The following is a 12,061-nucleotide window of genomic DNA, read 5'->3' as shown; positions in this document are numbered from 1 at the left end:
ATGAGTGTTAAAAAAGGTCTGCTATATTGGAAAGACATGAGTCATCTCACAGCTGAACAGGGCAACATTCAAACAATTCTGTAAAACACCTACAAATGCTAACTAAATATTAATTTGATAAAAGATATTTTAATGCATGGCTATGCTTGCCAGAAAGGAAGGGAAGTGGCAGGTATCAGCAATGCAGAGGTCAGTGAGAGCAAGAATGGTGGGTTCTCAAGTTGATGAAAGAGGCAGGTAATCCTGTTTTGGTGGAGAAGGGCAGGTAATGCAGAAGTGATTAGTGGGTTTTAAAACCCAAGCAGGGAAACAGAAAAGAATGAGAGCTCTAGGTTGCGAGATGGGGAGTTAAAATGGAAACCTCTGCAAAAAGCTGGGTTCCTGAAAGGGCTATAAACCCTACATGGAAAAGACTCACACATCTGTCTACCAGGGGCAAAGTAAGAACGCTTGACTAAGCCATGTGTCAATGTTCAAAAGCAGTAAAATACAGTAACCTTCCCTCAAGACACTGATAACCACAGTCCTGGCTCTGTCAGGTTTGAAGTTTGAATTTTCACTCCCTACATGGGCTTGTGGAGGAGGAAACCCAACATCCATAGGTTGGGTCACATTGTTTGGCTGATTATCAAGTGCTTCCTCTGTATCCAGGGACCTTTGGAGGTCATCCACACTGGACACACATAATAGCACGTTTCTGAGTGCGTCTACATTCCTCTTTCCCCAAATCCCTTGTTATTGGAACCTAATCTTGCTCCAAGTGCCTGAACATCCAGCATTTCACGCTCAGGTCATCTCCCTTTCCAGGCAAAGTGAGTAACTAAATGTGCGAATCAAGGCTGATCCTGAGCGGGGGAATCATTCTGTTACTGTCATCTTGAAGCTGGTACCTGCTATGAGACAGATCTCTAAACCAGGTTCACATATTCCCCACTTCAGTAAACAGGTCACAGGGAAGTCCCCTGGACATTCCAAGATTGATTGTAGAAGCAGTGGTCATCCAGCATTGTGGCAGAAGGAGGCAAGCTGAGAGTTCTACTACAACTTTGTTTAGCTTTAAGACTGACTTATCATTGATGCCGTTTAGACCATTTCTAAAGGACCATGGAGTGCTTCTCAGCACAGGCAAATCTGTATCTAAGTAGAGCAAATGAGAAGCAGGTGATGCTGAGCAGGTTTGCTTGCAAAGACACCTAGAGTTTCAGGATTTGGCATTTAATCACTTGGGGGACTCAGTAGAAAAGCAAAGAATGTTTCTCAAAAGTACAGTAGTTCTGGGGCTTCCCTGGTGGTGCAGTGGTTGAGAATCTGCCTGCCAATGCAGGGGACACGGGTTCGAGCCCTGGTCTGGGAAGATCCCACATGCCACGGGGCAACTGGGCCCGTGAGCCACAATTACTGAGCCTGCGCATCTGGAGCCTGTGCTCCGCAACGAGAGGCCGCGATGGTGAGAGGCCCGCGCACCGCGATGAAGAGTGGTCCCCCACTTGCCGCAACTAGAGAAAGCCCTGGCACAGAAACGAAGACTCAACACAGTCATAAATAATAAAATAAAATAAATAAATAAAAGAACGTGAATTTCTTAAAAAAAAAAAAAGTACAGTAGTTCTTTGGAGAAGAAGGCATGGCTTTGTGCCAAAACCCTACGTGCGGTTGATAGGGTTCAGATATAAGTGCCTGACCAAATGTGCATACAATACCCTGTCCATGGATACACACAGCAACCAATTCTATCGATTCAATGATAAGGTCCAAACGTTAAAGCTGCTGACATTCTAGTGTGAATCAGATGGGAACTTTTGCTTTTTTCTTGTTCTGTGTTCAAATTAAAGCATGACATTTTATTCCACACATAAATATCATGTGTAATATCCTTAATTTTAGGGTTTGTTTCTTCTAAAATCCAAAAATGTCTAACAAGAGATGTGTGCCTTTTAAAGTGGTAGTGGCATATAGTACAACATCTTTCTCTATGATGTAAAAATAATATCCAGATTATTCCAGACTATTGTAGCCCTCTTCTTTGCACAGAAACTGTATTTTCATGAGATGAAAATATAGGCCCAATATTTTCATGGGATTCATTTGTCTCCTCTAATCCTATGATATTTTCTGTTCTCTAGGATCTAGCAATAAATAGAACAATTTGGCTTCATGTTATTTTAGTGATGGGAACAATTCAGTTTCTTTTGGACTAAACGGTGGACAGAGTCACAGATCGATGCAAGCTTGTGACAGCAAGTGAATGGAGGTGTACTGCTGGGCTTGCCAGGTATAAACCTCAAACAACTTCTAGTGTGTTTTCAATACTTGTCAAGAGGGGCAAACGAACATTCACCAGATCACTGGCTGTATACCACACGCCAAAGCCTGTTGATTTACTTTGGTAAAAACAGACGGCATCTAGAGCAACAGCTTCAGCTGGAGTCACCAGTGAATTAAGCTTAGAAAATCCATTGTTGTTCTCTATCATTCCTCTATTTTCTGCACTTACAAATACCGACAATTAAATGGAAATGTGGTAAAAATTGTGACTACCTCTGAATTATTTTAATCCTTATGGTAATAATGAGGTCTCTACATAGCCAAGATATGGAAGAAACCTAACTGCCCATCAACAGATGAATGGATAAAGAATATGCGGTATATATATATATATATATACACACAACGGAATACTATTCAGCCATAAAAAAGAATGAAATTTTGCCATTTGCAACAACATGGATGGACCTGAAGGGTTTTATGCTTAATGAAATACATCAGATAGAGAAAGACAAATACTGTATCTTTTCATTTATATGTGGAATCTAAAAAATAAAACAAATGAACAAATATAACAGGAGGAAACAGACTCACAGATACAGAAAACAAACGAGTGGTACCAGAGTGGTCAAGTCTGGTGGGGAGCGGCAAGATAGGGGAAGTGGATTAAGAGGTACAAACTACTAGGTATAAAATAAATAAGATACAAGGATGTAATGTACGGCACAGGAAATATAGCCAATATTTTACAATAACTTTATATTGAGTATAATCTTTAAAAAATATCAAATCACAGTGTTGTATACCTGAAGGTAATATAATAAGTCAACTATACTTTAATTTAAAAAAGTTTAGGGCAATAGTTTTCCAAAGGTGATACTATAGCTTATGCAAACTGAGTCAAAATTTAATAAAAAACTAGAATATATTTATAACCATTGAAAAAATTGGATAAGTAAGATAAATCACTTAAATTCTACTGACAAGCCAAACAGGTGGTTTGGACCTTAAAATAACATATAATCATCATTTTGCAAGCATTTATCCAATGATTATGAATACACACACACACACAAATACACACACGTATCTGCAACTTGCCTTATGAATCTTGTATAACTTTTATACCAAAGACAGTAGGAAAAAGAAAAATTATATTCCAAAGTCAAGAAAAATGTAAGTATAAAAACTGTAAATATTAGAATATTAACAAACGTAAGCCAGCAAATCACGTTTGTAAAACCTAATCATATAGGATTTATCCCAGTTAAAATATGTAACAATTATTTGACATTAGGAAATATATATTTTGCTACATTAACAGAATATTATCTTAATCAATGCAAAAATGCATTTAAGAAAACTGGACTCTATCCATGATAAATACTCGTAGAAGTATGGAATAGAAACAAACATCTTTAACCTGATTTAAAAAATCTGTAGTAAAAATTCTACAATTAAAATATCTATAGTAAACATCGTATTTCATGCTGAAATATTAGAAGCAAAGCAGCCACTGAACCAAGTTTCTGCCTCACTTCAGAACTCTCGCTTGCCCTGATACACGAACATTCACCATAGTGATAATCCCCACGTTATGTTATTTTAGAACTTGAGGAAATTTAGAGTATGTGTATTTCAGCCTCTTTATTTTACTGTGAGGAAACAGGTCTGAGTGGGCTTAAGTGACTTGTCTAAATTTATTCAACTAGTGCCGAGTGGAACCTTGACTGGAAGCCAGCGTTCTGTGAAAGGAAAAAAAAAGCCAGCTAAAAACATGCTGGTTTGGGTCAGCACACACACACACACACACACACACACACACACACAACACACACACACCAACTATAATCAATCTTGTTTATTAATTGTTCACTATTTATTTAACAATGAGTATTAAGCCCAGAATTAACCTTAGTCACTTTTGTCTCAAAATAATAAAAGAGAGATGGAAATGTATAAAAAAACACAAGGGACTTTATTAATAAAATGATATAACACTAAACTATGCTAGTAAATGTATTTTATTATATGGGAAAAATGTAAAAAAAAAAAAAAAGGAAAACCACTTTCGTTAAAGTTCTATATAAAATTTGGGTGGTCTAAAAGGTTATCAGTTTTGTTGACATAAAGCTGAGAAAAATAAAGTGCAAGTTTCCTGGAAATCAGAAACTCAAAGTATTTCATCGGAAGCCATTTACTACTTTAACTATTTGGCAGAAATGAATATATTACATGCTCAAAACAGCTTGAAGAACGAATAAAAATAAGTTTGAGGTATACCTTTTATAAGTTATCTCTAAATGAAGGCTGTTGTTATTCTATTTTCTCAGTTGATTACTCTGTCTCGCTGGAATGAATATCTAGGGCCTACTATCATACAATTTGTAACCTCTCCTTTAGACTATGAGAGTATTAAATTAGTACTCATGACTTAATGAGCTTATTTATATACTGTATCCTTTGCAAAAATCATACTGGGAACCTGCCTCATTTCTCCTTTCCCTTTATTTTATTTAATTTATTTTTTATTCATTCATTTATTTTGGTTTCAAGAGAGGCAGCCTACAAATCATGGTTCTTATTAAAGTTTTTTCAGAAATATTGAGATCAACGAAAAGACAAGGGATTTATGTATGTGTAAACGGCACAGAAACAGGAGAGAGAGAAAAACTAAATAATTGACGCAAAGCAAAATTGCACTGAACACTTGTTAAAAGTGTCAAGGAAGACTGTATTCAAGACTATTGCAATAGTCTCGAGCAAGTCTCCTGCTCAAGACTCCTGTAGTAGAAGAGAGATTGAACTCAACTCGGCTGGAGAGGAGGAAGGACTTTTAATTGCCTAATTGCGGAGTTAGTTTATGGAAAAGCTCTAGAGGACCTCAGCGGGGAGTTTGGTCAACGTGAGTAGGTCACCTTTGCTTGTTAATTGTCACGTATTAACAAACTTGGGCTGCTGCCCCCCCACGGAGACTGGGAAGGAGGCGCATTATCTTAGATGAATACATTTCAAAGGGGTAACTCCCAGGTCTTTGAACAAAACGTTTCTGGGTTGGAGAAGATTTCCATCTCAAAGGGGCAGAGAAAGAATTTACAATCACAAGTGTTCTAAATGAAATTTTCTAAGGGAGGTCAGGGGCCTATCCTCAGGAAGAAACCTGTCGAAAGTTGGTTAAGATAAAGGAACCGTTAAGCCCATCTTGGTCACTGATAACCACGATGGAAGTGTGGAGATTATGATTATCTTTGCGGAGTATATTAGGTGCTTTAAATTTCCAAGGCAACTAATTTGAAAAATAGGGAGATATGAATGGATGAGAACATGTTCTGGTTTACTGAAAAAGAGCCTGACTAATTTCACCAATTAATACACCAGACTAATTCTTGTTTGTGGGACCTTTGCTAAGGAAGAAGGGTCTTAAAATGCAAACGGGGGGTTAGGGTAGGGACTAGGGGGCCAACAGAGGAAAAGGAAGAAACAGATGTTTTTAGTTTAATTTGTACTTAACACTGTTACTGAGACTCACATGGCTTCTAATCAGAGAATGTTTCAGATACATATACATATATATTTATTTTATGTATTTATTTATTTATTTTTTACTTGAGAGTTAATCATTTAACTAGGTTGAAGGTTTTCCACAGAAAGTTTCAACTGACTCCACTGAAACTAAATTGGGCCCCATCCTCCCAGGGGGCACAGCATGAAATGTGACACAGATCCAGTCCTCCACATGGTTTTTAACATTAGATGAGATACCATAAAAAACTGACTCCTGGGTTTCCCTGGTGGCGCAGTGGTTGAGAATCTGCCTGCCAATGCGGGGGACACGGGTTCAAGCCCTGGTCTGGGAAGATCCCACATGCCGCGGAGCAACTAAGCCCGTGTGCCACAACTACTGAGCCTGCGCGTCTGGAGCCTGTGCTCCGCAACAAGAGAGGCCGCGATAGTGAGAGGCCTGCGCACCGCGATGAAGAGTGGCCCCCGCTTGCCGCAACTAGAGAAAGCCCTCGCACAGAAACGAAGACCCAACACAGCCATAAATAAATAAATAAATTTATAAAAAAAAAAAACAAAAAAAACTGACTCCTATTTTCTAGGTCTTGTACTTATTAAACCCAAAAAGCCATAGCTCAATAACATGATATAACTAAAATCTTATTCACCTTCATTTTCCAAGTACAGGTTTCCCCACTACCCTAAAGTAGAGCGTTTTTATGAAGCCTTTTAGAAGACAAAACGGCATAAAGCAAAGAAGCAATTACCTAAGGACACATCTTGCTAGGAGGCACAAAATAGATCAAGATACAGCACAGATGCTCACAGATGCAGTTCGAAGCTATGGTGGCTTGATGCTAAGATGCTAAGTGTAGTTCCCTGGGAAGGAGACTGGAGGTGCCACTCTCACGGTTTGGGGTGCATGTTGCCTCTACATCAGCTGCTACAAGACGAACGCTGAATGCTGTTTTCGCTTTTCACCATTTTTTTGTAAAAACAAAAATCCTCTTCGGATTTCTTTTGATTATCGAAAACAGGTACTAATGTAGGTCTTTTGTGAAAGTGAAGTGGTGTATAGCGAACTTTTGAAAAGCGGAGAATACCCATACATAAATTCATCCCATGAGTGTTGGGGACATTTTTTGTAACAGCATTAACTTCTTACAACACTAGGGAATTATGCATTGCACAGCACAAATGATGTATTAAACCCTGGTGGATTAGGAGTACTGATGCACTTTTAAAAAGTGCCATATTGTTCCACTGGATAAATTGGGCATTGGGAGGATGGAGATGTAAAATTCAGCATTGATTTCAGCTTCTTTGTACAACTGGACAACCAGAAGAATATATTTTCAAAATTCAAATGGAACTTATTGTGGCATGCTAAATCATTTTAGTAACTGTATTTACTTTGTATAATATGCTGCCACGTCTTTTGAATACTGTTCCTTTTTTTTTTTTTTTAGTGTTCCTCTTTTAAAATTCACAAGGTCTTGGGTAAATTATTGCTTTTAAGCAATTTAACTTTTTTCTTTTAGCTACTGCTAAATATGCAATAAAAACTGCACATAGGGGACTTCCCTGGTGGTGCAGTGGTTGGGAGTCCACCTGCCAATGCAGGGGACATGGGTTCCAGCCCTGGTCTGGGAAGATCCCACATGCTGTGGAGCAGCTAAGCCCCTGCGCCACAACTACTGAGCCCATGTGCCACAACTACTGAGCCTGCGCTCTAGAGCCCATGCTCCTCAACGAGAAGCCACCGCAATGAAGAGTAGCCCCCACTCTCTGCAACTAGAGAAAGCCCGCACACAGTGACGAAGACCCAATGCAGCCATAAATAAATAAATAAAAAATAAATAAATTTATAAAAAAAAACTGCATATAGCTTCATTTGATATAGAATTTTAGTGTCATAAAAAATATAAAGGATTTAGTGACTATAGCTTTTAAAAGAACCTCAATAGAATATCTTCTTTTCTCAGTGTATATTTCAATGAAACCACTAAAACTGGACTCAAAAGACTAGCCCTTACTGCTTCTAATTAATCTTAAAAGAATAAGTTATAAATTTGTAATGTAACAAGATGAAAACACATGAGACATTCATACTTTAGCATATTTGAATCTGAAGAAGTCTTCAAAATTGCTAGTATCACTCTCCTTAGAAATAAATGGATTTGATTTGTATTTCCCTGATGATTAATGATGCTGAGTACCTTTTCGTGTACCTGTTAGCCATCTGTATGTCTTCTTTGGGAAAAATACCTATTTAGATCTTCTGCCAATTTTTATTTGAATTGTTTGTGTTTGTTTTGCTATTGAGTTGTATGAGTTCTTTATGTATTTTGGATATTAGCCCCTCCTTATCAGATATATGATTTGAAAATATTTTCTCCCATTCAGCAGGTTGCCTTTTCATCTTGTTAATGGTTTCCTTTGCTGTGCAGAGGAAAGGAAAGTGGTTTGATGTCATCCCCATGTCGATTTTTGCCTTTGTTGCTTTTGTTTTTGATGTTGGATTTAAAAAATCATTGCCAAGACCTATGTCAGGAGCTGACCACCTATATTTTCATCTAGGAGTTTTATGGTTTCAGGTCTTACGTGAGATATCACCTCACGCCTATTAGAATGGCTATTATCAAAAAGAAAGGAAATAACAAGTGTTGGTGAGGATGTGGAGAAAAGGGAGCCATTGTGCACTGCTGATGGAAATGTAAATTGGTGCAGTCACTATGAAAAACAGTATGGAGGTTCCTCAGAAAATTAAACATAGAACTACCATATGATCCAGCTATTCCATTTCTTAGTATTTATCTGAAGAAAGCAAAAACACTAACTTGAAAGGATATATGCACCTCCATGTCCATTGCAGCATTATTTACAATGGTCAGCACATGGAAACAACCTAAGTGTTCATCAGTGAATGAATGGATAAAGAAATTGTGGTATGTGTGCACAATGGAATATTATTCAGCCATAGAAAAGAGTAAAATCTTGTCATTTATGACAACATGGGTGGACTAAAGGGCATTATCCTAAGTGAAATAAGTCAGACAAAGACAAATACCACAAGATCTCTCGCATATGAGAAATCCAAATCTAAAACAAACAGAAAAACCAAACAAAAAAAACATGCTTATAAAAAAAAGAAAGAAATGGAATACTGCTGTTGACCCTTGAACAATGCAGTAGTTGAGGTGCTGACCCTCCGTGCAGTCAAAAGTCTGCATATAACTCATAGCCAGCCCTCTGAATAAGCGGTTCCTCCTTGTCTGTGGTTTGGCATCCAAGGATTCAACCAATCTCGAATCATGTAGTACTGTAGTATTTGCTACTGAAAAAAATTTGTGTATAGGTGGAACCTCACAGGTCAAAATTGTGTTGTTCAAGGGCCGACCGTAATCTCATAATCTAAATGTTAATAATGTTATCCAAAAAGATCTAATTATCAAAATTTTATTGATATTTTTATTATAAAACTAATATTTATTCTTAAGCAAAAGTTCATCAATGTTTTTCATTGGGTTAGAATGATTGCTAATTTCAGATTATAACTGCTAATTTTTGTTCAATAATATACAACCCAAATGCTGTATAGAAAATTGTAAGGATAAACAGAGTAATAAGCAATACTAAAAATAATATCAAAGAATATTAAGATAGACATTTTTAAAAATCAGCCTAAATTACGATTTAGATGCACATTAGATTATATTTTTAAAATTGGTTTAAAAAATTATGGAGATATAATGTAAAGCATAGTGACTATAGTTAATAACACCGAATTGCATATTTGGAAGTTGTTAGAAGAGTAGATTTTGCTTTTCCTGTGGGAGTCGCCGGGTTGAGGGGAGCGTGGCCTTCTCCTCTCTCACCATGGTGTGTGCTCGTCTACTGATATCAGTGTACTCTGAAAAGGGGGAGTCATCTGGCAAAAATGTCACTTTGCCTGCTGTGTTCAAGGCTCCCATTCGACCAGATATTGTGAACTTTGTTCACACCAACTTGCGCAAAAACAACAGACAGCCCTATGCTGTCAGTGAATTAGCAGGTCATCAAACCAGTGCTGAGTCTTGGGGTACTGGCAGGCCTGTGGCTCGAATTCCCAGGGTTCGAGGTGGCGGCACTCACCCCTCTGGCCAGGGTGCTTTGGGAAATATGTGTCGTGGGGGCCGCATATTTGTGCCAACCAAGACCTGGCGACATTGGCACCGCAGACTGAATACAATGCAGAAGCGACATGTCATCTGCTCTGCGCTGGCTGCCTTGGTTTTACCAGCGCTGGCCATGTCTAAAGGTCATCGTATAGTGGAAGTTCCTGAACTTCCTTTGGTAGCTGAAGATAAAGTTGAAGGCTACAAGAAGACCAAGGAGGCTGTTTTGCTTCGGAAGAACCTTAAGGCCAGGAATGATATCAGAAAGGTCTACGGCTCGCAGCGAATGAGAGCTGGCAAAGGCAAAGTGAGAAACCGTCGCCGTATCCAGCACAGGGGACCCTGCATCAACTATAATGAGGACAGTGGTACCATCAAGGCCTTCAGAAACATCCCTGGAATTACTCTGCTTAATATAAGCAAACTGAACATTTTGAAACTTGCTCCTGCGGGGCATGTGGGACATTTCTGCATTTGGACTGAAAGTGCTTTCCGCAAGTTAGAGCTGTATGGCACTTGGCGTAAAGCTGCTCCCCTCAAGAGTAACTACAACCTCCCCATGCACAAGATGCTCAATGCAGACCTTCGCGGAATCTTGAAAAGCCCAGAGATCCAAAGAGCCCTCCGAGCACCACACAAGAAGATTCATCGCAGAGTCCTGAAGAAGAATCCACTGAAAAACCTGAGACTCATGTTGAAGCTAAACCCATATGCAAAGACCATGCGCCGGAACACCATTCTCTGCCGGGCCAAGAACCACAAAATCCGCATGGATAGGGCAGCAGCAGCGCTAGAAGCCAAATCAGATGAGAAGGGGATTCCAGGCAAGAAGCCTGCGGTGGGAAAGAAAGGAAAGGAGGCTGTTTGCGTTAAGAAGCTGAAGAAGCCAAAGAAGGCTTTGGTGGGAAAAAAGTCTCCAGTGACCAAGAAACCAGCAGCTGAAAAGAAGCCCGCTAAAAAGAAGCCCGCAGAAAAGAAACCCACCACAGAGGAAAAGAAGGTTGCTGCATAAACCTAGATTTATTTATTCGGTAAAGGTCAAATCATTTTGGACAGCTAATTCTGAATAAAGACCTGATCAAAGAGAAGTGAGAAACATGGAAAAAAAAAAGAGTAGATCTTAAAAGTTCTCATGCCAGAAAAACAAATTTTGTAACTATGTATGATGACAGATGTCAACTAGACTTATTGTGGTGATCATTTCACCATGTATACAAATAGCAAATCATTATTTGCACACCTGAGACTAATATAATGTTATAGGTCAATTATACCTCAATTAAAAAAAGGTGAAAAAAAATTGGTTTAAAAATTAAAGAAAAAACTAACACAAAGCTGAAGTTGTTTTAGATGATGTGTTTGTTATATTTTTAACTGAAAACTTTAAATACATCTTAATTTCAATGTGTTCGTTAAATACTGAATCCTGACAGGTACTATTTCACTGTAAATATTTTTCCTTGGCCAAATATGTGTTTACCACCTCGTACATCAGGCTCAATTCTATAATAGAATCTCTTTTCAAAGTAAAAAATGCAATGAGCTTTCTTAAGAGACTCAGCTTCTATAGCCTTGTGGGTTTCACAGTTATAAACAGCTAGTGGTAGAGGGCACTGCTGTTTTAAATAATAGTGTTGTGGCTCACATTTTCAATTCTTTTGTTAGTTTGTTTTCTGACCAACAGCCTCGTTTCTATGTGGCCTGATCTAATTTCTTCCAGATTATAAATCAATACAGGTTAACATGACTGATGCAAGAAAGCAGAATGAAAAAAACTGAAGTTACCATATAAGTCTATAAACTGAGATTTACTTACAAATGTGCTGCCCTAATTCAGTGCAGAAGGACTCGACAGATAAGACAGAGCAATTCACTCTGCCACTGGATACTAAGTAATCGAGTAAAATGTTATTTCATTAGTCCTTTTACCTATTATTTAATTATGAATAAAAGTGACTTTTAAATTGTAAAAATTGGAAAATTATACATGATTTGTTAATTTAGGTTAACTTTTTTTTTTTAACATCTTTATTGGAGTATAATTGCTTTACAATGGTGTGTTAGTTTCTGCTGTATAACAAAGTGAATCAGCTATACATATACATATATCCCCATATCTCCTCCCTCTTGCATCTCCC

At 38.1% G+C, this 12,061-nt stretch overlaps 1 protein-coding gene across 1 annotated transcript; it reads left to right on the top strand.

Moving 5' to 3' along the window:
• The first annotated feature begins 9,613 nt into the window (after positions 1–9,613).
• Positions 9,614–10,935, top strand: LOC118879948 (60S ribosomal protein L4-like). Its single transcript, XM_036823237.1, has one exon. It carries the CDS (start codon positions 9,646–9,648, stop codon positions 10,933–10,935), a length of 1,290 nt encoding a protein of 429 aa, XP_036679132.1. The 5' UTR covers positions 9,614–9,645.
• The last annotated feature ends 1,126 nt before the right edge of the window (positions 10,936–12,061 follow it).

Source organism: Balaenoptera musculus, chromosome 14 (genome assembly GCF_009873245.2).
Source record: "Balaenoptera musculus isolate JJ_BM4_2016_0621 chromosome 14, mBalMus1.pri.v3, whole genome shotgun sequence".
NCBI lineage: Eukaryota > Metazoa > Chordata > Mammalia > Artiodactyla > Balaenopteridae > Balaenoptera > Balaenoptera musculus.
This window is presented reverse-complemented; position numbering and strand designations above follow the sequence as displayed.